The sequence below is a fragment of the Triticum dicoccoides genome, chromosome 1B (genome assembly GCF_002162155.2).
Source record: "Triticum dicoccoides isolate Atlit2015 ecotype Zavitan chromosome 1B, WEW_v2.0, whole genome shotgun sequence".
Classification (NCBI taxonomy): domain Eukaryota; kingdom Viridiplantae; phylum Streptophyta; class Magnoliopsida; order Poales; family Poaceae; genus Triticum; species Triticum dicoccoides.
Genome location: NC_041381.1, coordinates 388,081,084 through 388,107,257, shown reverse-complemented (window position 1 = coordinate 388,107,257; position 26,174 = coordinate 388,081,084). Strand labels below are relative to the sequence as shown.

The window sequence follows — 26,174 nt, the reverse complement described above, 5'->3', positions numbered from 1 at the left end:
AAAGGATTATTTCAATCATACAAGATTTTGATTTGTTTGATTGTATCATAGAAAAAACAAAGGACTAGTTCAACAAGGTTTGAGTGGATGATAGAAATCCCGTGTGAGGTAGTAAAAAAATAGTTTTTTTATAGAATTCAATCCTATGAATCAAATAACCAACGTGGGAAAAAAATCTTAATGGTTCTAATCCTTAAAAATTCCTATGAAAAATCAAAGGAGCCCTTAGGATGGGTTAGAGTTGCTCTAAAGTGGGCTTGGACTAGGACCAACATGGGCCGTATGGCCTAATCTGGCACGAGCGTGTATCGGCGGCAACACCTCGACGGTCGCGTTTCCTCCTCTTGGCGCCGCCGCTCCCGCCTCCTCTTCCCCACACACTGCAACTCAAACCATCTCGAGCCAAAGCCCCGCTCCCCGCCATTGCGGTCGTCACCATCCCACGAGCCAAAGCTCGGCGCCATGTTTCCCACAGCCGCTCGCGGGAGATGCGTTTGCGCGAGCTCCTGAGTGGCACCTCCTTATGATACGGGGCGCTCGCGCACCTCCCCTCCGAGTAGCCCGGCTGTTCTTGCCTTCCCGCCGCCTATGCGGCGTCGATTCAAGAACCGGTGTCGAGGTGCCCGGCACTGGGCAGCAGGATGATGGCCGCATTCTGGAGAGAGAGGGCGAGGCGAGCCTAGATCCGGCGACCGTTACGCCCGAAGTGCTCCTCCGCATGCCGCCGCCGCCGCCCCTGCCCGGCCAGCCGGAGAGCGGCGACTATGATGCCGAAAATTTGTCCTCTGGTTCCGGTTCCAGGCGGAGGCCCCGTGAGGAATTGAGGCTGACAGATAGGATTCTCAAGGTCCTGCTGCAGGATGGCCCGGGGTTCAGCGCCCGCAAGGCGCTCGACGAAATGAACCTGAAGGTGACCAACGAGCTGGTCAGACAGGTGATGTTCAAGTTTGTTGTGTCTGTCGATAGTGTCAACCGTGAAAGGTACCCGAGGCTGGCATACAAGTTCTTCGTGTGGGCAGGGCAGCAGGAGAGGTACCGCCATAACACGGGCATGTACAACCTCGTTATGAAGGTCTTTGCCGAGTGCGGGGAGGTTAAGGCGATGTGGCGGCTGCTTGAGGAGATGACGGAGATTGGGCTGCCTGTCTCTGCTCGTACATTCCACATTTTGATATGCACATGTGGGCAGGCTGGGTTGAGGCGGAGGCTGGTGGAAAGGTTCATCAAGTCAAGTAGTTTCAACTACCGCCCGTTCAGGAGTTCGTTCAATGCGATATTGCACACGCTCCTGACAATAAAACAGTACTCTTTGATCGAATGGGTTCACCAGAAAATGGTAACAGAGGGGCACACTCCTGATGTATTGACATACAACGTGGTCATGCGTGCAAAGTATTTGCTCGGAAAATTGGATCAGTTCCATAGATTGCTTGATGAGATGGGAAAGAATGGGCTTACACCTGACCTTCATACTTACAATCTCTTGCTTCATGTGCTTGGTAAAGGAGACAAACCGCTTGCAGCTCTCAATTTACTGAACTATATGAGTGATGTTGGTTGTGTGCCTAGTGTGCTCCATTTCACAAACTTGATAGATGGTCTTAGCCGTGCTGGTAACCTAGAAGCTTGCAGGTATTTCTTTGACGAGATGGTGAAGAAAGGGTGTGAACCGGATGCTGTCTGCTACACTGTTATGATTACAGGCTATGTGGCAGCCGCAGAATTTGAGGAAGCCCAGAAGTTGTTTGATGATATGTTAGTGAGAGGGAAGCTTCCAAATGTGTACACATACAATTCAATGATACGTGGGCTTTGCATAGTAGGTGAGTTTGATAAAGCTTGCTCTATGCTGAAGGATATGGACTTGCATGGATGCACACCAAACTTCTCAGTGTACAGTACTTTAGTGTGTAGGTTGCGAAATGCTGGAAAGGATTCTGAAGCTAATCATGTTATTAAGTACATGACAAAGAAGGGCCAATATCTTCATTTGTTGTCGAGGTTTGGGGGATATAGAAGATGCTGAGCTGAGAGGGCCTATAGTAAAATGCAGAGTTGCTTGTAATTTGGTTGTTTCCTGTTCAGAAAGAGAGGTCATAAGGGAGTATCCCGTGTAGCCAATTGCACTATAATCGTTATATACTTTGTGTGTCACATTTTGTGTGGGGATACTTATTAGCGAAGTGCACAAATGTATGTTGTATACCATAACTGTTTTATGCAAGAATAAAATTGGACAGGATGGTGGGCACTAGTCATGACTTTTGCGTGGAGACTGCTTAGGAGGGCTCTTCATACAGGGTTGAGGGCCAGTAGATTTTCCATTCACATTTCAAAAAATTGTTGCCGATGTGGTCAACAAGAGGATGAGGTCCATCGGTTTTTCATGTGCTCTTTTTCTCGTGCGGCTTGGTTTTCCTCTCCTTGGTTTGTTCGTTCGGATGCTTTAGTCCAGGGGCATTCCACCTTGCATTCTGTTCTTCTTGATTTTCTTTGCATGAGGCATCCATATGGTTCTCTTTCTAACATTTTTACATTTCTTTGGTGTCTCTGGAAAGCAAGGAATGATTTTCTCTTTGATAGGGCGAAATCTCTTCCTCATCAAGTTCACATTGCTGCTCTTGCGTTAACCTCTAATGTGTATGACAATGCCCTTCTCTTGAATCAGGCTCCAACTCCAACTCAGTTCTCTTCTAATCAAATTCCTTTGCCTGGCAGAACCCTTAGGTCTGATTTGTTGGTTGATGGGGCTAAAATCTATTCGGATGCAGCTTTTAGGACCAAGAAAATTCCAGGTTTGTTGCAAGGACAGGTTGGCACAGGTGTGGGGGTCTTTATTTCCTTACCCTCTAATCGAGGAGAGATCAATGTGCAAGTGCAAGCTTCAGCTCCTTACCCTCTAATCGAGGAGAGATCAATGTGCAAGTGCAAGCTTCAGCTCCTCCAACTTCTACTCCTCTGCAAGCGGAGGCTCTTGCACTAAATTTTGCTGCTTATTTTGCATCTCAACTCAACATTGCTCGGCCTACTTTTCTGACGGACTGCTTGGTTTTAGCGGGGCCTGCTGCTCTAGGTAATGTCTCCACTTCTGAAACTCCATGGAGTATCAGGAAATCTTTGGCTAGTTTTTTTAAGACTACTTATCAGCTGCAGCCAAAGGTGTTTCACATTTCTAGGGAGATCAATGGTATTGCTCATAATCTTGCTCAACAAGTTTTCCGTGCTATTGGCGACACTCGGCTCTCTTGTTTTGCTGCAAGACACACTCATGGTCTTTGCCCAATACTGCCTCTTCTTGAAAATTTTCAGATTCAGGGCTTTAGAATTCATACAGTTCACTGTTATTAATTTTCTCCCTGTAGGTTTTGGTGTGGCAAGTTTTTATCTCAGTTATAGATGGAAGCCTGGGCATGTTCTTTGTTACTTCTTGAGCTCTGCCTTCTCTCTGTACTATGTGTTGTGCTTGGTTTTTTATTCGTTTGCAAATCTCTGGAGTTTGATGCTATAACGCGAAGCTGGAGTTTCATCTTGGTTGCAGATGTATTTTGCTGTTTCTACAGGACCTTGACATGCTTGCTTCAAGAAAGATGGCCGATCAGTATTGAAGCAAAAGGCAACAGCTGTTCCTAGTTTCAGATTCAGAGTGTTCCTCTGCTAGTTCTGACCATGTTGATCATGGTGTAGTGGTCATTTCCACTTTGCCTCATATAGGGTCTTTCTTCAGCTCTCTTTTCTAGATACTGCTACTCCTCTCTATATCTTCAGCAGATCTATGTAATTCTCTTTGTACTTTCTCTATGAGCTGAATGAATTTGGCACTTAGGTGCCTTTGCTTGTTCAAAAAAAAAGTCATGACTAGTGAGTAGTGAACTAACACTGCTTCAATAGTCCTAATTCCTACACACAAAAAAAGTTTTCCTTTTGTTGAGCTCTATTCACAGTAGTTTTGCTCCTAATTTTAGTGCTGAACCAGATGGTGGGCACTAGTCATCAATATTGTTTGTAGTGTCAGCTATTCATCCACGGTACAAGATGGAGCATATGGTTTTACTCAATGACGACAGAACATATAAATGTTAAATGGTAAGTAAAATGCCTTCAAATTTATTTGTCCTTCGATTGGCTAGCACAGAAAGCACTCAAAACTCCCTAGTTTCATTTCTGCCAACCCTAGTATAGGGTTAGTGGATTACATGTCACAAATCAGAAAAAACTGTAGATGGATTGTGCATTATCTGTTAGCACCAAGACCTTAAAGGCTAACCTTTATTTTGCTCAGTGGTTCTCTTTTAGCTTATTATATCATGTTTTTAAGGGTCAACAATAGCTGCAGCATGGCAGTTTAATTTTTAATATCGTTCTAGTCAATGTCAACCTTCTGTAGGTCTGGTCCTCTGTTTCTTATAATAAAATTTTCAAAATTAATCTGGTAGGTGCATGCCTTCAATGATTCAGCATAATATCCATAGGTTTTATTTATGAGTTGCCAATTTGGTGTTGGTGTCCCAACGCTGGGCATGGATGAGGAAGTGAAGATAATTCGATGAGGTAGGCGTATAGATGCTAAGAAATGGAAGAACAAAGTGTATTCTTTTCTGTAAAGAAACGTCACTAATATGTACGTACTTTATATATAAATGGTACAAAGTCATATCTCTTAGAAACATCAATCTGTAGTCAAAGCTATTGCAAGTGCACACAGGAGAAAGGCCATGGGATGGTGTTGTATGCTGAATCATTTCTTCTCTTCTTTCTTCTCCTCTTTCTTCTCTTCTTTCTTTTCCTCTTTCTTCTCCTCTTTCTTTTCTTCTTTCTTCTCTTCTTTCTTTTCTTCTTTTGCAGGTCCAACAGACACAATGTCAATCTTCCCAACCTTCTTTAATTTCTTTGCGATTGCCACAGTGTCCATCTCGCCTATGATGATCATCTTATTGTCCTTCAGATCTGCAACTATGGAATCAATACCTGCGCACAAAATGAGGTGTGTATTGCATCATTTTCTTGCTGGTATAATATTACTATTAGTTAATACGTCACAGCTCTTCCCATCAGTATATTCATTCATCTTTCCTTATATGAGTTAATATATGGTGCTCATAGAACTAGAAAGGAAAAATACCTCTTTGAAGATTATAACTGCTATATGGCCGAAAACAAACTTTTCCTCATGGCATTAGCAATGAACATTGATAGTGTAAGACTGTAAGTTAAATAACATTTCACATGCGTAGCTATACGATGTGGCTCTGTTGAATGGTGCTTCATGTTAATACTATGCATGACAAGACGATTCCACCTAACACGATTTTTCCTCTCAAGCTTCCTCCTAAAGCCGATGGCAACGATTTGAGATATGCGATGCACTATTGAACTGTCACCCATCTTTATGTCAATGTGTGCAAGAGAATAATTCCACCTAACATGGTTTCTGCTCTCAAGCATCCACCTAAAATCTGTTCAAATGCTTTCAGATACATGAACCACAGATTGAATGGAAAACAAATGATGCAAGAATTTCTATGCCAGCTTCTGCAACTATCAGGCCTACTGTCTTCTTCGATGGAAATACCAGATCAAAACTTCCAAGTCCAACGGCCAAACAAGCAGCAGAGGTGGGAGGTGCAGAGTATTACCGTAGATGTCCGCGACCGCTTCAATAGCCTTCTGCTTCACCTTGTCGTCGGTCATGGTCGGGACCCTCAGCACCACCTTCTGCGAACATACATACAATCCGAGGTTCAGGCGCGAGCAATCGAAGGTATTAACCGAAGAAAGAGCCTGAGCCAACGTCTGCGTACCTGGGCCGCCATCGGAGCTTCTGGAGCTCTGAGTGGAGTGGGTGGAGGAAGGAGAGGAGAGGGAAGTGAAGGCTGAGCTGGGAGGTGAGAATACTCTCTGCCGAGGTATGTGAGCAATGGGAAGAGAAGAAACCAAAGCTGGTGACGGCGTCGGGTTTTGCTTTACATAAAGGTGCAAGTGTGCGTGCTCTTGCTGAACGCTAGGTTGGCACTGACGTTGAGCGATGAGTCAGGCCGGTTTCTGCGTTGCGGAAGAGGTACGCGGATGTGTTTACTTTCCCTTGTATCGTCTGTGACGTCTGAGTCTGCCCGCATCAGCTGCTGTGTGCGTATGTGCGAGATGGCGGCAGGGTCGGCCAGCTGACGGCGAGTGCGTGCCAACCGACCGGCGGCCGCCCCACCCACGCCGTGCGCATGGAGACCAGATTTTATTCCCGGAAGAGGAGGGATGGATTGGTCGGTCGTGGCCGGAGGCGCCGGTGCTGCCGGGTTGTGGCGCTGCGGACGCCGGGTGACCTGTTGCTTTGCTGGATTCCTTTGAGTGACTGACGAGTGAAGGCGACGGGGATACCTCAGGCGCTCGATTTGGCCTTCTTTTTAGGGCACCACTAGACGCCGGCGCACCGGCCGAAACTTTCGGCCGGTCCAGCCATAGCCGCTCGATGCGAGCCGCGCGGCGGTTGGATCTGGAGCCAAAAATAAAAAATAAAAAATCGCCCCAGCTTCTTCTTCCTCGGGCCCCGTGGCGCATCTCCGGCGAGATCCCCTGCGGCTCGCAGCACGGCGCATCTCCGGTGAGATCCCCCGCGGCTCGCAGCACCGCGCAGCTCCAGCAAAGGCCCCCGCGGCACATCTCCGGTGAGGCCTAGCTCCAGCCCCGCGGCGCATCTCCGGCGAGGCCCAGCTCCAGCAACGCCCCCGCGGCGCATCTCCGGCGAGGCCCCCCGCGGCTCGCGGAGCCTCACGTCACCGGCCGCAGCACCCGTTGTAGAGCTCGTGTTGTTCCTCATCCTTAATTTGCCAGTCGCAGCAAAAAATTCCACCGGCCGTAGCAAAAATTCTTGACGGTTCCAGCAAATAATAAAACGTTGGTAGCAAAATTAGAAAAATTTGACGACACTCCAACAAACCAAAAACCTGATGGTAGCAAAAATTGAAGCTTGTTCCAGCAAATCGAAACGCTAGTGGTAGCAAAAATAAAAAATCGAGCGCTGGTTCCAGAAAAATCAAAGAAGTCGGTGGTAGCAAAAATTGACATTGGTTGCAGCAAACCACAAAACGGTTGTAGCAAAAATAACTTGTGGTCCAGCTAGGGGCTTCTCCAGTAGTAGCAAAAAATGTAGAAGGTTGTAGCAAAAACAGTACAAGGTTGTAGCAAAACACACAAGCACAGGGTCTCGACAATCTCATGAAAAAGGATGTAACAAACGACAGTGCCGGTAGTAGCAAAAAACCAAAACTGTTGTAGCAAAAAAGTGGTACAAAAATGATTCCAGCAAAAAGACATGGCAGCAAAATTTGGTTAGTTCCAGCAAAAAAAAAAGACGATGGTAACAAATTAGTACACTGGTTCCAGCAAAAGCAAACATGGAAGCAAATCTGGAGTTGTAGTAACATGCCTCGAGCTCGTAGCCATGGCCGCCCTGGCCTGTGAGCTCGCAGACCATGGCCCCCTGTCGTAATAGCGCCGGTGCTCAGCCCCGTCGCGTTCGGCCATGGCGATGGCATCCCTTGCAGCAGCAACAACTCCCGCGGCGCCACGCTTCGTGGGTGAGGGCGCCCCGTGCAGCAACTCTACAGCAATGGCGTCTGAGAAAAAATAGATAGGCAGAAGCAGCGGCGTGGGAAATCCAGGCAAGAAAGGAAGGAAATGTGGTGTGTGTGGACAGCAGCCGCGCTGGAAAGGATAAGGAAGCAGAGCGGTGTGCGGACCCTCGTGGGATGACGTGTCTCTCCTGCTTTAGCGCTACGCGCGGGGTGAGCGAGTGGACCGGCCGAAGTTTCGGCCGGTGCCCCGGTTGTAAACGTTTTCCTTCTTTTTAGAGCAACTCGATGCTGTCATACCTGCTGCCCACCTCTTTGTTTCGCGGTGGCTCAATTGTTCACGTCTACTCTTTTTTTTTTTTGAGCAAAAACTTTTCACGTCTACTAGGAACAAACTGTGCGGCTGCTCGGCCGAGGACGAATGGGGCACCTTGTTCTGCTTTGGGCCGGCCAGTCCAGTGCCACAAGTTGGTTGGGTTCGGTGAATGCCCAGTCTTCTACCTGGTCCTTGCACGTACGAGCCAGGGCTTTTCTCCCCTCTCGTTAGGCCAACTCCACCGCGCGACCGGCACCGTCCGTTTGAAATAAAAGGGACAAATCAGATGGCTCAGCGCGCGACGGCCTGAACCCATCTGGTCCGTTTTGTGTCCGGACCGACCCATCTCGAGCGCAAACATGCGCGGGGTTTGGGTCGTAACGGACAGCTAACGGATGCATCGCTCGTCCGCACCGGGGCCGCGTGGCAGGCGGCCATCTACCTTCCACCCGCCAACATCAATGTGCACGCGCGGGTAGCCCCACCTGTCATCCGGCCAGCGAACGGCCGCCGTCCTTCTTAAATGGGAAGCCGTGGACCGGTCGTCGTCCACACTCCCCACTCCAACCCTATCTGCCCCCTCGAAACCCGACACGCCCGAAACCCTAGCTCTCCCTCTCCCCGTCCTCGATCTCGTCGGCCGGCCGCCTCGCAGCCATGGGGCTCTAGAACACCGGCCGGAAGGGGAAGCACGACCTCGAGGCTGGCTCGTCCTCGGCCGCCGCCGCCGCGGTGTGAAAGAGGAGCCTGCATCACCACCGCGTCGGGCCCCCGTGCCGGCCGCATTCTCCATCGCCCCCACGTCCGCTGGTGAGCGCGACTGGCACTACATCCACGTGGATGTATGCCGGCGTTATTGGGAGACGAGGATGCCGCTCCCGTGGAGCGACGTCCACCTCCCCAATAACTGGCACCTCTTCGCCGACCGGGTGCCGATCCTGCCGGTCCCGTTGAGCGGCCGTGCGCGCCGCGGGGAGATCGAGCGCCGCCGCTGCCTCCTCCCCAACGACCTGTACTACGACGACAGGTACGCCCCGACTCCGTGCTCTGGGACACCTGGCTAAGGGACGAGCACGACATGCGGCACGCCTCTTTCTTCGCTGGCATGGCCTCGGGGCCGCGGCGGCCACATCGAGAGCGCGCAACGCCTGCTCCCCAGGTGCGCGGGCGTATGCAGGTGCGCGGCCTCACGCCCACGCCTTCGCCTTCACCATCTCCGTCGCCACCACCACCTCCTCGCATGAAAGCGGAGGAGGAGGCCCGGCTCATGCAGCGTGTCATGGAGGACTCCATGAAGACGCACGATGAGCGCCAATGGGAGGGCCTCGAGGAGATGATGGCCCTCTCTGCGACCAGCGACGTTGCCATCCCCGAGCTGGAGATGGTAAGGGCGGAGGAGGTGATGGAGGAGGAGCCGGTGACCGCGTTCCACCCGGGCCTGGTGGGCCAGCAGTGGAGCTGGTCGTGCACGGCTTCAGAGATGGCCGACGCCGTTGGGGGCGTGAATTGGTTCCCCACGCCGCCGCGGTCACCAGAGCGGGAGGCGGCGCCACGGGAGGAGGTGGTGCAGACACCTCCCGCCTTCCAGCCCGCCCCCATGTACCACGTACCACCATCCCACCTCTACACGCCGCTGTACTACGTCGACCTCGTCAGCGACGACGACGACAACGACGACCACTGAAGACGACGACGGCCATGACATCGACGGGCACGGGCAGGAGCGCGCGCGGCGGTTTTTATTTTGTTTTTTATGTTAATTATGGCAATGTGAAACAAGAAACTGGGCTGTTTTGTGGCCATGATGGTTAACTTATATTTTATGTTTTTATATTTGCGTTTATTTACTTGTTTTGCATTTTATTTTAGTTTATCTGTTTTTAATCACGTCCAACCCGGACATGATTCGGGGTGCGGCCGCGCGTTGGGCGCACCCACGACCCAACGGACAGAAGCGGACATGGACGAACCCATTGCCGCCCCAAAGGGACGAAAATCGGCCAAACCGGACGTCCGTTTGGGGTCGCGCGGTGGAGTTGGCCTTAGGGTTTTTTCACTCCTCTCGGCGACGGCGACGCCCACCCGTAGAGATCGGCTTTCTCTCTGGCTTTTCCCTTCTTCGCCGGTGACCGCCGGGGCTGGTGGGCCTCGGTGGCAGTGCGGGGTTTAGGGTTTTGATCGGGACCATACCGCTTGCGGATCACAAAACCTCGGGCTAGAGAATCATGGCTAAGGCAATGTCGAGTTCAGGATCGGCTACCTCCGATCTCGAAGCACTGATGGAGGAACTAGGCTTGAAGGAGGACGATCTCCAGGACGTGGTGGTGGATGATAGTGAGCTGCCAACAGAAACAACCCGTTGGATAGCGCTGGCTAGGGTTCATACTGACAAACCCTACAGCAAATACTGGTTCTATCGGAATATGAGGGTGGCTTGGGATCTGGTGGAAGAGGTGAAGATCCGGCCTCTCGAGGATAATCTGCACTCTATGCAATTCTCTTGTCTTGGTGAGGGAGTCCTGGACTAGGGGGTGTCCGGATAGCCGGACTATCATCATCGGCCAGACTCCAAGACTATGAAGATACAAGATTGAAGACTTCGTCCCGTGTCCGGATGGGACTTTCCTTGGCGTGGAAGGCAAGCTTGGCGATACGGATATGTAGATCTCCTACCATTGTAACCAACTCTGTGTAACCCTAGCCCTCTCCGGTGTCTATATAAACCGGAGGGTTTTAGTCCGTAGGACGAACAACCATTACAATAATCATACCATAGGCTAGCTTCTAGGGTTTAGCCTCCTTGATCTCGTGGTAGATCCACTCTTGTACTACCCATATCATCAATATCAATCAAGCAGGAGTAGGGTTTTACCTCCATCGAGAGGGCCCGAACCTGGGTAAAAACATCGTGTCCCTTGTCTCCTGTTACCATCCGCCTAGACGCACAGTTCGGGACCCCCTACTCGAGATCCGCCGGTTTTGACACCGACATTGGTGCTTTCATTGAGAGTTCCTCTGTGCCGTCGCTGATAGGAAGGATGCCTCTTCCCGTCTTTAAAGACGGTATCTTCGCCAAAGGAGCCTTGGCTGCCGGCCAAACTATCCGGCTGGGTGGTTTTCTCATGACCGCCTGTTCGGCCACCGCTTCGACAATGACCTCTCGAGTCATCAAAAGCAATCTTCACGTCAACTCGGAATTCGCCGAGCAGTTGGATCCAATAGAGCTCTCGTCCATAAACAAGCTCTTGGATCGCATCGCCGCCCTGGGAGTCGCTACAGACTACAATCAGATTGGGCTTAAAACCGATCTGAGAGAGATTAACTCTCCCTAGGTTACCCACCACGTTGCGGTGGTAGAGGAACAATGCGGCGACTCTTCTCCTGTATTGAAAACTAGTCATGTCCGGACTCCCGAACCCTCCATGCCGGATTCCCGCGGAGGGAAGGACTTCGATAAAGCACTGAACCTAAAGTCAGGCATCGGGCCGGACTCGTTGGACAACGTCCAGCAATCCAAGCTTCCAAATTCAGAAACTTTTCGGCCCTTGAGCCTCGAGAGGGGTAGGGTTCCGGACTCAATTCCACCCACCCACCCAGACATATGCGATCTATCTCAAATCCGGCAAGAGCCCGCTGAAACAGTACATCATTACTGGGCCAGATTCCTCCTGGTTATGGACAGGATAAAGGACTGCCGAGAGGAAAACGCAATTTCAATTTTCTGCAATAATTGCACGAACGAGGGAATCTTGAACGCCGCCAGTCGCCGTGAAATTACACGCTTCGCCGATCTGGCGTTCATAGTACGAAAGTACTGTGCGATGGAGAGTTTCCGGAAAACCGAAACTAAGTTTTGGGACAATCCGGCCCCGAATACAACCCCAATCCGTAACAAAAGGGTGCATCACACTCAGGCACCAGGTACAAAAACCAAAAATCAAAAACCCCATAAAGGGCACGGAACCGTACTGGAGGGATGGCTCAGCGGACCCTGTAAAATTCACAGCACAGAAGGCACCACTCCAACACATAGCCTTCGAGCATGTTGAATACTGCGGCAGGTGGCCAAAAGTGGCGAAGAGCTTCTAGCCCCGGAGAGCCACTCCAACAGTGCCGGTACGGTGTCAACAGTCTTCGAGACTTTCGCATCAAATAATATGCGAAAACGAACAATCCGCAGCCTCGCCGAAGTCTACCAAGTAGCAACAACAAATCCATGGAGCGACACGGCCATCACCTTCAACGCCAGCGACGAACCTAAATTCTGAACAGCCCGAGCACCAGCCGCATTGGTCCTCAGTCCAATAGTGGACGACTTTCGCCTTACAAAGGTACTCATGGATGGCGGCAGCGGATTAAACCTCATCTACGAGGAAACTCTTCAAAATATGGAAATAGACTGGAGACGCATTGAGCGAAGCAGCACAACCTTTAGAGGAATAATCTCTAGCCGGGAAGCGCGCTGCACATGAAAAATCACATTTGATGTGGTGTTCGGCTCGCTGGACAATTACAGGTCCGAAGAGGTCACGTTCCAAGTGGCCCCGTTCAGCAGCGGATATCACGCTATATTAGGACGGGAAGCATTCACAATTTTTCAAGCCATACCCCATTACGGGTACATGAAGCTTAAGATGCCCGGGCCCGGCGGAATAATCACTCGTTAGTGATCCGGACACAGCACTCCGCGCCGAAAACAAGACAGCCGCATTAGCCCTGGAGGCACTATCCGAAGCCCTAGCTGCAGAGGAACTCACTGCGCTGCGCTCTACGGTGAATAGGGATGATGTGATACTCGATAAGAGATCCAAGTCCACCTCCTTTAAACCAGCTGACGAAATAGTCAAATTCCAGGTCCATCCAACGGACCCAACAAAGACGGCCTCCATCGGGGCATAGTTGAACCCTGATGTAGACGCCGCACTACGAGAATTCCTTCGGGAAAATTGGAACATCTTCGCCTGGCACCCTTCAGATATGCCAGGAATCCCACGCAGATTGGCAGAACACAGCCTAAATATCCTAAAAGGATTCAAGCCAGTCAAACAGGCTCTTCGGCGATTTTCCGAACCCAAAAGACAGGCAATGGGAGAAGAGCTAGCCAAACTACTGGAAACCGGATTCATCAGAGACATCAAGCATCCGGACTGGCTAGCAAACCTGGTAATGGTACCAAAGAAGGATAAATCCTGGCGCCTATGTATCGATTTTAAAGACCTCAACAAGGCCTGCCCAAAGGATCCCTTCCCCCTTCCCCACATTGACCAAATAATCGATGCTACTGCAGGGCACGATTCATTGTGCTTCCTTGACGCATACTCTGGCTACCATCAAATTAAGATGGCGGAGGCGGACCAAGCCGCAACGGCATTCATTACTCCATATGGACCATTCTGCTTCAACACGATGCCCTTCGGACTCAAAAACGCCGGCGCAACATATCAGCGCATGATTCAGACATGTCTGGCTACCCAAATCGGCAAAACAGTAGAGGCATACGTAGACGACGTAGTCGTCAAAACCAAACACGTCGAAACTCTAGTAGACGATTTGAGGCTCACATTCGACAACCTCCGAGCATATGACATCAAGCTGAATCCGGAAAAATGCGTTTTTGGCGTGCCAGCCGGAAAGCTCTTGGGCTTCATCGTATCCAGTAGAGGAATTGAAGCAAACCCAGCCAAGATCCGAGCTCTGTCATAGCTGGATATTCCAAAAGACCTCAAACAAATACAAAAATTGACTGGATGCGTGGCGGCTCTAAGCCGCTTCATCTCCCGTTTGGGAGAAAAGGCATTGCCCCCTATCGCCTCCTCAGGCGCACCGAACACTTTGAGTGGACGGATGCTGCCACTGCCGGACTCGAAGAAATAAAAGCCATATTGGTAACAAATCCGGTCCTGGCTGCGCCTAACCTGGGCGAACCAATGTTGTTATATATCACGGCAACACATCAAGTTGTAAGCGCGGTGCTCGTCGTTGAACGAGAAACAGAAGGGCATAAATTCCCTCTTCAAAAACCAGTGTACTACGTATCCACTGTCTTAACTCCCTGCAAGTCCCGTTACCCGCACTATCAAAAGATAGCGTATGCGGTGTTCATGGCATCCCGGAAGCTCCGACACTACTTTCAAGAGTGTTCGATAACAGTGGCCTCCGAAGTGCCCCTCAACGACATTATAAACAACCACGACGCGACGGGCAGGATTGCAAAATGGGCCATTAAGCTCTTACCATTCGATATAACTTACAAACCTCGGCGAGCTATAAAGTCGCAAGTCTTGGCTGACTTCGTCGCTGAATGGACTGAAGCCGAACTCCCTAAAGAGTACGGCGCATACTCCAATTGGATTATGCATTTCGACGGCTCCAAAATTTTGGCCGGCTTGGGGGCTGGCGTCGTATTGACGTCCCCAACCGGGGACACAGTCCAATACGTACTTCAGATAATGTACACGGACTCCAACAATGCAGCCGAATACGAGGCCCTCCTACATGGCCTCCGGATGGCAATCTCCATGGGCATTCAACGCCTAGAGGTAAGCGGGGATTCAAACCTTGCAATATCCCAAGTAAATGGAGACTTTGACGCCAAGGATCCGAAAATGGCAGCCTATCGTAACACTGTCCTCAAAATGTCAGCTCGGTTCGAAGGACTCGAATTCCACCACGTAGCCCGGGATAATAACCAAGCAGCCGACGTATTGGCAGACATCGGCGCGAAACGCGACGCTATCCCTCCAAACATCTTCCTGGAACGGCTCTTTAAGCCATTCCTACTATGGGAAGAGGAGTCCGGAAATAACAACCCGGAAGCAGCCGCACCACCCAACACAGAACAATCTGACATAATCGGCGGCTCAGCCGATGAAATAACACCTTCAGCCCACGAAATAATGGCAGTAATCGTCCCGTGGACAGAGCCATTCCTAGCCTACTTAATTAGGCAGGAACTTCCCGAAGACCAAAATGAGGCCCGCTGCATAGTTCGGCAATCTAAAGCCTACAAGGTCCACGAGGGAGAACTTTATAAGAAAAGCACAACCGGAGTCCTTCAAAGGTGTATCTCCGAAGAGGAAGGGCGAAACCTTCTGGCTGAAATTCATGCCGGACTAGGCGGACACCACGCCGCAGCTTGGGCCCTGGTAGGCAAGGCATTCCGTATAGGATTTTATTGGCCGACGGCCCGGGCAGATGCTCAGGACTTAGTCCAAAGATGCGTTGGTTGTCAGCTCTTTGCTAATCAGAGCCATATGCCACCCATCGCCCTCAAAACTATACCCATTACCTGGCCGTTCGCGGTTTGGGGGCTTGACATGGTTGGACCCCTTAAAGGGGGAACCCACAAGCAAAGGTACCTATTGGTCATGGTGGACAAATTCACCAAATGGATAGAGGCCAAGCCAGTTAAAACGGCAGAGTCCGGACCAGTGATAGACTTCATATCCGGGGTAGTACACCGTTATGGCGTCCCCCATAGCGTCATCACCGACAACGGCACGAACTTCACGGCCGACGAGGTCAAACTCTGGTGCAAAAATATGGGCATCAAGCTCGATTACGCTTCAGTCTATCACCCTCAAACCAACGGTCAAGTTGAGCGAGCAAATGGTCTGATAATGAGCGGCATCAAGCCCAGACTAGTGCGGTCCCTTACGGAATCTAACACGCACTAGGTAGAGGATCTTGAGTCCGTGCTCTGGGGGCTGCGGACCACGCCAAACCGTACTACCAGTTTCACACCATTCTTCATGGTATATGGCGTAGAGGCAGTTTTGCCCTGCGACATAATTCATGACTCACCTCGAGTGCGCATGTACGAAGAAAGAGAAGTCGAGCTGGATCGGCAGGACAGCTTGGACGCATTGGAGGAGGAACGCGACGTGGCAAAGGCCCATTCCGCATTCTATCAGCAGCATGCTCGAAGATATCAAAGCAAAGAAGTACGGGCTAAAACTTACAATGTTGGCGAACTAGTTCTACGCCCGCCGGACAAGAAAAAGGACAAACTCAAGCCCAAATGGGAAGGTCCCTTCATCATCGACCAAGTCTTGACCGGCGGAGCATACCGTCTGCGGAATGCATCGGATAACCGACTTGAGCCGAAACCATGGAACGCAGCCCGCCTCCGAAGATTCTACGCCTAGCGCCGGACTAAGAGTTCGTCCCCTTCCTCCACATTTTCACAATTCAGCTGTCTTTTGTTTCTCTCCCTTCTCCTACCTTTTTTATAAAAGCCCTTGAGGGCCTATTTGCGCATTGTTCGCACACACCTGATGTGCTATCTGCACTCATTATACCTGGGGGCTTCTCTAACAGAAGCTTACTTATAAGGGCTTCATGCCCAGCACATGTGTCAAACTTCCACATGTACCTTTTATTCACCATTATATGCATCGATATGACTTAAGTTTTGGCCAAGTTGGGTTGCCTGGCTCCTATGCTTACCCCTCTACATTCCCGATTGTTCGGCTAGGAGGTAAAGGGAGCACCTCTGCGATTGTTACTGCCGGGTCAGCCGGATGTGTACCTCAGACTGGGTGAAGCCGAAAGCTAGCGTTCTTAAGAGAATATTTGGTCGGTGACTTGAAAGACGATTTTTTACACATTTATCTATCTGCCCCCAGATGTTTTCCTGCTTTTTTCGCAGTCCGGACATGCACTTTAGGGCATGCCTCCCAGGGAAAGGAACCCTTAACGGAACTATTCTCCCTGGAAGATGTTTCTTACTAACCATGTAATATAACATAACTAGTTGGGCACTTGTCTGATAAAGCACTAATGACCCCTACGCCTGGTCTCCATGCATGCCCAGTTTTGTCATAACCGAGAAGGTATTCAGACACATTCCGGACTCTAGGGTCCCGAGGTCGAAGCGAAAAGGTCGGCAAAGACAAACGATCTACAATCCGGCTAGAAGGCATTTCACATGTCATTTTAAATACATCGTCAAATTGACTGACTGTACTCCTCCTCAATCCCGTCTAACAGGCTGTCTAATTTACAGTCCCGTTGGGAATGCTTAGCGGCCAACTCTACTTGACCGTACACTAAGCTCACAGGGATCTCCTTCCCATCGGGCCCCACTGGTCCGACCTCGTCCATGTGGTTTGGATCCGCCTTCTTGTACCGCGTCTTCACCATGGCCCAGGCCTCCCTGGCACCTTGATGGCAGGCAGATATCTTCCATAAACGGAAGCGCTGCCGCGCTCCCTGAAGCTTCTCCGCAAGCTCTCCAAGGCCCTCGGGCAGGGAGATGGATGGCCATAGGGCCTGGACGACGCCACTCATCGCCTGCCGAACACGTTCGAGCAGTTGCACCAGCTCGGGAAGTTGATCACCCGTCGAACCGGGCATTTCCTCCGCAGGGCGACCTGTGAGCGCACCTACAGACAAATTTCTGTCAAATAGGCTTCCTCGCCGAACTCTTCTTTTCAAAAGAATTCGCTCAAGCACTTACCATAGATGCCGCGACGAAGCCGCTGATTCTCCTTCATGGAGCCAGACAGCTCGGCCCGAACACCTTTCAGCTCTTCCCCAAGCTGGGTGTGGGCATCCTGGAGTTTGTTCCTCTCCTGCTGCACCTTCATAAGCACCCTCTCGCCGGCCTTCAGCTGGCGCAGTAGGTGTTGCTTGTCCAGATCCAGTCCGGCACCATCTGCAATATCATTGTCAGACTTACATGCACGCTGCACACCGCTTATCTTTTTGAAATAATGTGTTACCAGGAGGGGTCTCTGCATCTCCTCCTGCGGCAGAAAGTGCGGCCTCAAATTGGGCCTTGCACTCTTGTAGCTCCTGGGACAGTTGGGTATTCTTCTCTGTAAGATCCTGCACATTCAAAGATCCTTAAATCAGTTATTTTAACTACTTTAAGTCTCGGAGGCTACTGGCGCATACCGCTATTATAATCCCCGTATGTCTTTTACATACTGCTCCGTGGCTCTGGTCAAACCATCTTGAGCAGCACGAAGGTGCGCGTCTCCCGCGTTAAAGGCATTCAACGCCTCAGGGGAGAGACACGCGTCACGAAAAACTGTCCGGCGGCGCCTATGGTTCATGGCGCTCTCCACCTCAGACCTGGTGGCGGACAGCCTGTCGGCATCCTCCGTTGGAGGAGTATCCGGCTCGCGCCTTGCGCTCGCCTCCCCCTCCGGACCAGGTGGTGGAGCCTGGCTGGCGGAGGCTTGGGTGGCAACCTCGCCGGGCACAGTCTGGCGAGCGCTCTTTCTCCTGAAAAAGTCATGAGCGTTAATACGCCCCCTAGGAATCTTTTCCTAAATAACGGTCGTGAGCTATACCGTTGCGGTGACGTTTCGATCCGCACCGCACCCCTCTTCCGCCTGCGGGGTCAGACTGACCCTTGTTGATCAGCTGCTGCGGGTTCGGCTTCCTGCCCTGAAGGCACCTCCTGCAAGACACCGTCGTATACGATGGTCAGGAATGAGCAAGGACGAAATAATGGTGTCAGGACTTCGGTCATAAGTACCTGGGAAGCCGGTAACAAGCCGGGGTAGTCAGCCGTAATGGCAACTAGAGCGTTGTCCATGCTGAGTTGGTGGAAAACCCCGTCGATTAGCTCCACCTTTATGTCCGGATCCTCTTCGGAGGCCGGATCAAGGGATCTTCCTGGATCCTCGGGTTGTGGAGCCGGACTATGTATGCCCTCCACATCCCGACGCAGCTCCTGCGTCGAAATCGTAAAGTAAGGTACTTAAACTTTGAAAGCATGGGTCAGATAAATAAAATGTCCGCTTACCCAGCGCCGAGGGTTATTCATGGAGAACCCATTCAATGGGCTCGTCTGGAGGAAGTCCTCCTTCTCCCCCTTGTACAGGCCGAACAGAATCTTCACCAGATCTTCGGCCGACTCCGGCCCTTTGCGGCCATGACGGGTGGCATCATTTTCCCCGTTGAAATCCCACATGGGGTGGCCCCTATATTGCAGCAGCTGCACCCCCCGCATTATGCACGTGGCCATGACTCCAATCATGGTCAATCCGGAATGGGCCAGCAATCTTATCCGGCCCATCAAATAATGGACGCCCTTGTCTTCCTCCAGTTGAGGGCTCCGTGGGCGCCAACTTAGGCGTTTCTTCAGAGGAGCCCTACTGAACTCTGGGAGGCCGATCCGAACTGGGTCCAGCAGTGGAGCGTCTTCTACATAGAACCGTTCCGAACGCCAGTCTTCGAACGCCTTCTTTGGGGTTCCGGATGGATATCCGGTCCTGGCGATGCGCCATATTTCGGCACCGCCCACTTGATATATTGACCCCTCGTGAGAACGGGGTACGAGGCAGAATAGCCTCTTCCACAGTGCAAAATGGGGCTCGATGCCTAGGAATAGCTCGCAAAGAGCTACGAAACCTGCGATGTGCAGAATAGAGGCGGGCGTGAGGTGATGGAGCTGGAGTCCGTAGAACTCCAGAAGCCCGCGGAGGAACGGATGAATGGGAAATCCAAGCCCCCTTATTAGATAGGGGACGAAACACACCCGCTCTCCTTTGGAGGGGCTAGGGGTGGCCTCCGCTTGCTTCCCACCTTCGAACCGGGACCATGAAGGCCGGAGGAAGATATCCCTCCGCTTGAAGCTTCACCAGCTCATTGTGCGGAACTGAACATCTCCTCCAATCTCCTGGCGGAGGGCTGGGAGCGCGAGAGGAGGAGCCGCGTCGACGGTCCATGATAGAATGGGTTTTAGGTCAGAAGCGCTCCGATGAGTACTCGCGGAAGGAGGATGGTGTGATTTGGATCTGGATTCTTATCTCTCTTATAGGCAGATTATTTGCGCAGCTAGGGGGTAAAACATAAAAGATACCCTGGCTTTTCGCATTCGTGCGACGCGTGGAAGAGGGCCATTATTGGGCGTGGAAGCCAAGGAGCGCAACATTTGTAAGGGAGCCGGACACTATTCGGCAAGCACATGGAATTTGGAGGGGAACCCGCCTTGCAACGCCGAAGACTATATATGCGCTGGACTTGTCGTCATTGAAGCCTGGTTCGAGGGCTACTGAGGGAGTCCTGGACTAGGGGGTGTCCGGATAGCCGAACTATCATCATCGGCCGGACTCCAAGACTATGAAGATACAAGATTGAAGACTTTGTCCCGTGTCCGGATGGGACTTTTCTTGGCGTGGAAGGCAAGCTTGGCGATACGGATATGTAGATCTCCTACCATTGTAACCGACTCTGTGTAACCCTAGCCCTCTCTGGTGTCTATATAAACCGGAGGGTTTTAGTCCGTAGGACGAACAACCATTACAACAATCATACCATAGGCTAGCTTCTAGGGTTTAGCCTCCTTGATCTCGTGGTAGATCCACACTTGTACTACCCATATCATCAATATCAATCAAGCAGGAGTAGGGTTTTACCTCCATCGAGAGGGACCGAACCTGGGTAAAAACATCGTGTCCCTTGTCTCCTGTTACCATCCGCCTAGACGCACAGTTCGGGACCCCCTACCCGAGATCCGCCGGTTTTGACACCGACACTTGGCGTCTGGGAAAGAGTGATGGATGAAGGTCCCTGGAACTTTAAAGGGAAAGCTGTGGTCATGTCGCCCTATGATGGATTCACCAAGCCGAGCTCAACAAAATTGATATTTGGGTGCAGATTCATGATCTCCCGGATGGTTTCTACTCCAAAATCAAAGCCCTGTCAGCTACTGTTGGTGAGTTCATATATGCTGAACCCAAATCACATGATTTTGAAGGCAACTTTGCACGTGTTCGGGTGAAAATCGATGTCACTAAGCCCCTGAAGAACGCTGTTTCATTGGTGGTCAAGAGGAAGGAAATCCTCGAACGAGTAATCTTCAGAGTTAAGTATGAAAGGCTACCTGACTGGTGCACTGTCTGCGGGTATCTAGGCCATCTTTTTAAGGAATGTGGTGATGGAGTTCACCCTCCTAAAGCACTAGTCTTTAAAGACCTCAAATCATCTTGGTTCAGAGGACCTGGTAGTGGGCCGGGAGAAGGCAGCGGGTCCAGAGGTGGACGAGGCAGAGGCCATGCTGGCAGAGGTGGAGGACGAGCAAGATCATAGAATGGTGCCCCCTACAACCAGGACCATGAGGATCCGGATGCAACTGGTAAGGATGTAACTATGTGGGAAGCAAACGGGAACATGAAGAGGGCTGCTACAGTTTCAAAAGGAACCCAGGAGGGACCATCTACCACAAACCAAGCAGATAAACCCCTGATGCTGCCGAGCAAGAACCGAAGAGAAACAAGCCAAGTACATCAACTCATGAATCAAATATGGCGAAGAACTCTGTCCTAAACAAAAACATTGATGCGCGTGTGTGAAAGTGCGTTACGTCGACTAGAGGGGAGATGAATAGGCAATTTCTATGATTTCTTCACTGAGGAATTTTAGGGTGAGGAAATTCCTAAGTGAAGAACTACTTGCAGCAGAATAAGTACTCAGGTATAAGCAAAACAGAGTAACAACATAGTCATGATGAAATGAAAGACAAACACAAAGTATAGAAAGCATAAACACAGGATAAGCAGGATGAAGACAAACTGACTGAAGAAATAGGATCGAGGAATTAGAGAAAGTCTTCAGTCGAAGTCTTCAAACAGTAATGATCAGGTTCATCAACACATAAATGAGGAAATGAAAGGGTTAAGGAAATAGAACCAGTTGGCTTGGTGAAGACAACAATTTGGTAGACCAGTTCCAATTGTTGTGACAATTGTACGTCTAGTTGGAGCGGCTGAGTATTTAAACTCGAGGACACACAGTCCTCACCGTAATCTCCTTGAGCTAAGATCACACAGACCTCACCCAACAGTAGTGGTAAGTCTTCACAGGTGACTTCCAAACCTTCAAAGACTTGGTCACTCGGCAATCCACAATTCCTCTTGGATGCTCAGACCATGACGCCTAACCGTCTGGAGGATACGCAGTCCTCAAAGGTAACAAGCGTCAGTTCCACACAGGAACAATCTCTTCAGTGATGCTCAATCACTTTGCGGTTTGTTAGTTTGGGTTTTCCTCACTTGATGATTTTCGCTCAAAGTCCTCGGAGGATGGGATGCTCTCAAATGACAAGTGTCAGTTTCTCTCGGAGCAGCCAACTAGCTAGTGGTTGTAGGGGGCAGCTATTTATAGCCTAGGGAGCAGCCCGACATGATAAGACATAAATGCCCTTGTCTGATATGACCGTTAGGTGGTAGGATATTTTGGACAGGCTGGCGCGCGGCTCAGCAACGGTCGGATATTTGAGGTTCGAATTTCTCAAGGCTATCATGTTCCTCACTGTATAGGCAATCCGCACTGGCGAATTCCTAACTCCTCAGTCAGAACAAATTCCTCAGAGATCAGAAGATCTTCGTCTCTGTCACTGAAGAAATTGACTGAACTGATATGAGATTTCCAATGGCTTCACTCGAAGGATTGGATAGGTGTAGATTTTGAGATGAGCATCACTTGGAAATTAGTTTCCTTAGTATTACCTCGACCCCCTTTAACAGTACGGTGTTTCATATGACTCAAGAAGAAGAAAATGAAACTACGAAAACAAAAGTCTTCATGCTTCAGATTCCTCGCATGAATATCGAAGTCTTCAGATCACACCAGTTTCTTCACTTTCAAAGTCTTCAGGAGAACCAAAGTCTTCAGCCGAAGACATTCATTTTTAGGGGTCGACTTTCACTGTAAATATCAAGCTCCTCATTGACTTATAGAGCCTGTGTACACTTACAAACATATTAGTCCCTTAACCTATAAGTCTTCAATACACCAAAATCACTAAGGGGCACTAGATGGACTTACAGTCTCCCACTTTTTGGTGATTGATGACAATATAGGTTAAGTTTTCAACGTGGATGAACATATGAATTTAAAGTACTCAATATTGAGGAATTTGATCACAAGATATAGAAGAACTCCCCCTGAAGATGTGCATAGTGAGGAATTTGCTTTTGAAGCAATGCACATTAGAAGAGTAGAATCATGGAGATCTCCCCCTATATCTTGTAATTCATACACACATTTAACATATGGAATGAAGAATTTGAAATGCATGATGAAATATGGTGACCGATGTAATTCAGCATGCGTGCATAACATTAATGAGGAAATAGCATGCAGAAAACAAAGCAACAAGTATCAGGTCACCATCGGACTTAAGTTTACAACTCATACAACAAAAGCTTCAGAAGAGCGAGAGTTGCAACTTAACAAAAAACGCCCATATATATAGACCCGCTTGGAGACTAACTCAAATTTCTCCCCCTTTGTCATCAAAGGAACAAAAGGGATGAAAAGTGAGGACTAACGCCCCTGAAGAATTTCTTCACGAAGTCGATGGAGGAGCGTCAACGTTGTTGGGGTCGATTGTTGGAGAAGGACCTGCCGCAGTGTCGTCCATATCTTCATTTTCATTAGTATCACGGGATGAGGAATATGAACTGGGCACCAGAGGAGGAACTGCAACTTTCTTGAATTTCTTTGGTAGGGGCTTAGACCAGCCGAAGTCCTTCTTGAAGCCCATCTGCTTGAGATCCTCATCACCATAGAGATGAGACAGAATAGCCCAGGTGCGATCAAAAACTTCATTAAGGTAGTAATGGTTCTTCTTCACTGAATTATATGTGGCAGTCATGTTGTGAAGAATTGAACCAAACTGACGTTTTACCCATTTGTGATTGCGATCCACCTTTTGATGAAGACTGAGGAAAAGCTCACGATCATTCATCACCCTTGGAGTTGTTGCCTAAGGACTTTGTGTTGAGGCATTAGCGGCAGAATCATGAGTAGCAGAGTCATCACTGGTGGAGTATGAAGCAGCTTTGCAAAACTGTCCATCCAATGGTTGAATGCCCTCATCAATAATAGCAGTGGCCTTGCCCTTTTCATCAGCTGAGGAAAATGTCCGTTTGAGGACTTCAATTGGGGGCAAGTAGCTGCCATGGTTGAGTGTATCAGCTTTGTAGTTGAGTGAAGACCTTGATCTGAGAAATCTCATAATCCAGGGAGCGTAAGGCTTCAACTCAAATGGGGACATCACAATGTTTGTCAAAGTCCTCATGAAGAAATCATGATAGTTCACGGGAATACCGCGCGTGATGTGAAAAAACAGATTCTTCATGATGCCAATGACTTCTTCATCATTTGAGTCGTGGCCTTTGATTCGACTCAATGTCTTCGTCAGAATGCGATAGACTGTCCTGGGCACATATTGCAATTCCTTCACAAGGAATTTGGTCCTTGAGGCTTGTCCAGGATTCAATGGCTTCATCAGCACTTGCATGAAAAGATCTAATAGCTTAGTTTCAGAGTAGATGAGACGTGCACCTTCTGGGGGGAGGACTGACAGGCATGGCACGAAGCAATTCAGTGGCCGGTGCCTTATAGTGTGTGTTATCTGTCATCCAATCCAACACCCATGAGTTCACATCTTCAGCATTGCTGGTGATGTGCAGCGTCGCATAGAATTAAAGAATGAGTTCTTCATTCCAATCACAAATATCAGTGCAGAAATTGAGCAGGCCAATATCATGAATGGCAGTGAGGACTAGTGTAAAGCAAGGCAGTGATTCCATATCCAAGTGAGGAATATGATCATGGTCGAAGACTTTATCCTTGTTGAATAGCACTAAAGAATAGAAATTAGCTTGACTGGCTGTCCAAAAGCGCTTTCTCCTCAGACGAGCAGAATCATAGGGATTGTAATCAGTGAAGAATACATGCTCATTGAAGAAGGCATCAGCCTTGAACTTCAGAGTTTTGGAGAATGGATTCTTTGGCTGTGGCTGAGGAGTGTTAGTGATCTGAAGAATAACTTCTGGAATGTCAATTTCTGGAGCCGCAGGCTGAGGAATATCAACTTCTGCTTCAGTAGCAGCACGGGCCTCCATTTCTTTAGCAGCATTTTCATCAGCACTAGTGTCTAGAATTTCTTCATGAATGGAAGGGGCAGTGTGTATTTCTTCAAAGCCCATCTGAACTTCTGTTGGTGCTGGGGACTGAGGAATTTGCTGTAGTGGTGTGAACAGAGGAGAGTTGGGGTGTTGACTATCCCAAAAATCATCGCTCATCAGTGGAGTGGTGCAGCCAATGTCCACATCCTCATCCACTTCCATTTCTTCAACGCCGACCTCTTCAGCAGTAAACTGAGGCGTTGGCGATGATACCTGAGGAGTTGAAGTGAAAGTCTCAACTTCAATTTCTTCATCCATCTGCTTTGTGGAAGCAGCAGAGGGATCTTCTTCAGTAGATTCTTCAGGAATCTGATATTCTTCACCATAAGGAACAAGTTCCTTTGATGGCATGCTTGCAAGAGGAACATCATCAATGGGATTGTCCATTGAACTTGTCAAAATCTTCGCCTTCTTGGGGGCCAAAGATTCTGTGGCAGCCGATGCTTTTCTCTTCTTCAAAGCAGCACGCTCCGCAGCTTTGGTTTTCTTCACTTCCATAGCAGAAGGAAGAACTGGGCTTGGTGTTGGTGCAGGCGGAGCAGTGGGAGTTGGATCAATTTCTTCAGGCCCAACTGATGCAGTTGGCCTGTCTTGACCAATTTCTTCAGACGCAACAACCGAGTCTTCAGCTGGCCTGGCAGATTCTTCAGGCGCAACACTAGTGGTTGCCCTGGCAGTTTCTTCAGAGGCTGGAATTTCTTCAGCACCCCTGGTGCTTGCAGTTTCATCAGCAGCCTGATTTTCATCAGCGGTGCTGGCAATTCCTTCAGTGGCTTGTGTAGATGCTTCAGCCGGAATGACTTCAATGTGCACAGGGGCAGCATCACTTGAAGTGAATTTCTTCGTCAGCTTGACGAATCTGACCTTGGCAGCCTGCCATTCAGCCTTGTAGGCGTCAAATTCATCGCTGAGCTTTTTGATATCAGCTTGCAGTGCAATGAGCTGCTCACGCGAAAGACTGAGGACATTGTCCTTTAGATAGTGCTGCTTCTTGTACTGCGCTTTCTTAGCCACTCTGGCTTGGTCATACTTCCATTTTTCTTCAGCAATGAACACCGTCACCATGTGACTTTGTCTAGGAGTGAGGCCCAACTCTGGCATTGGAGCATTGGGATCTTTGTGCCAAAGATCGATGAAATCGAGGATCTTCTTCGGATACAGTAGAAGGGGCACAACACTCCCTTTGGCTCTAGCGGCCTGCTGTTGTCTGTCCTTGATGATATCAACTAATTCATCATCATCAGCTTCATCATCAGACGGAGTTTGGAAGACCACTTGCTTCTTGTGAGGACTTGGTCTAGTATCTCGTCCAGCAGTGGCCTTGGTCTTCAGCAGAGTGGGACCGGTTGATGAAGGATGAGT

At 49.7% G+C, this 26,174-nt stretch overlaps 2 protein-coding genes across 2 annotated transcripts; one reads left to right on the top strand and one right to left on the bottom strand.

Moving 5' to 3' along the window:
* Window positions 1-296: 296 nt before the first annotated feature.
* LOC119337023 (pentatricopeptide repeat-containing protein At3g60050-like) lies at window positions 297-2,250 on the top strand. The gene has a single exon (XM_037609129.1). The coding sequence runs from the start codon at window positions 524-526 to the stop codon at window positions 2,024-2,026; it is 1,503 nt and encodes a 500-aa protein (XP_037465026.1). The 5' UTR covers window positions 297-523; the 3' UTR covers window positions 2,027-2,250.
* Window positions 2,251-4,571: 2,321 nt separating this feature from the next.
* Window positions 4,572-7,623, bottom strand: LOC119337015 (heavy metal-associated isoprenylated plant protein 39-like). Its single transcript, XM_037609121.1, has 3 exons — window positions 5,799-7,623; window positions 5,634-5,712; window positions 4,572-4,965 (listed from the first exon to the last, which is right to left on the bottom strand). Exons 1-3 carry the CDS (start codon window positions 5,808-5,810, stop codon window positions 4,736-4,738), a joined length of 321 nt encoding a protein of 106 aa, XP_037465018.1. The 5' UTR covers window positions 5,811-7,623; the 3' UTR covers window positions 4,572-4,735.
* Window positions 7,624-26,174: the final 18,551 nt, after the last annotated feature.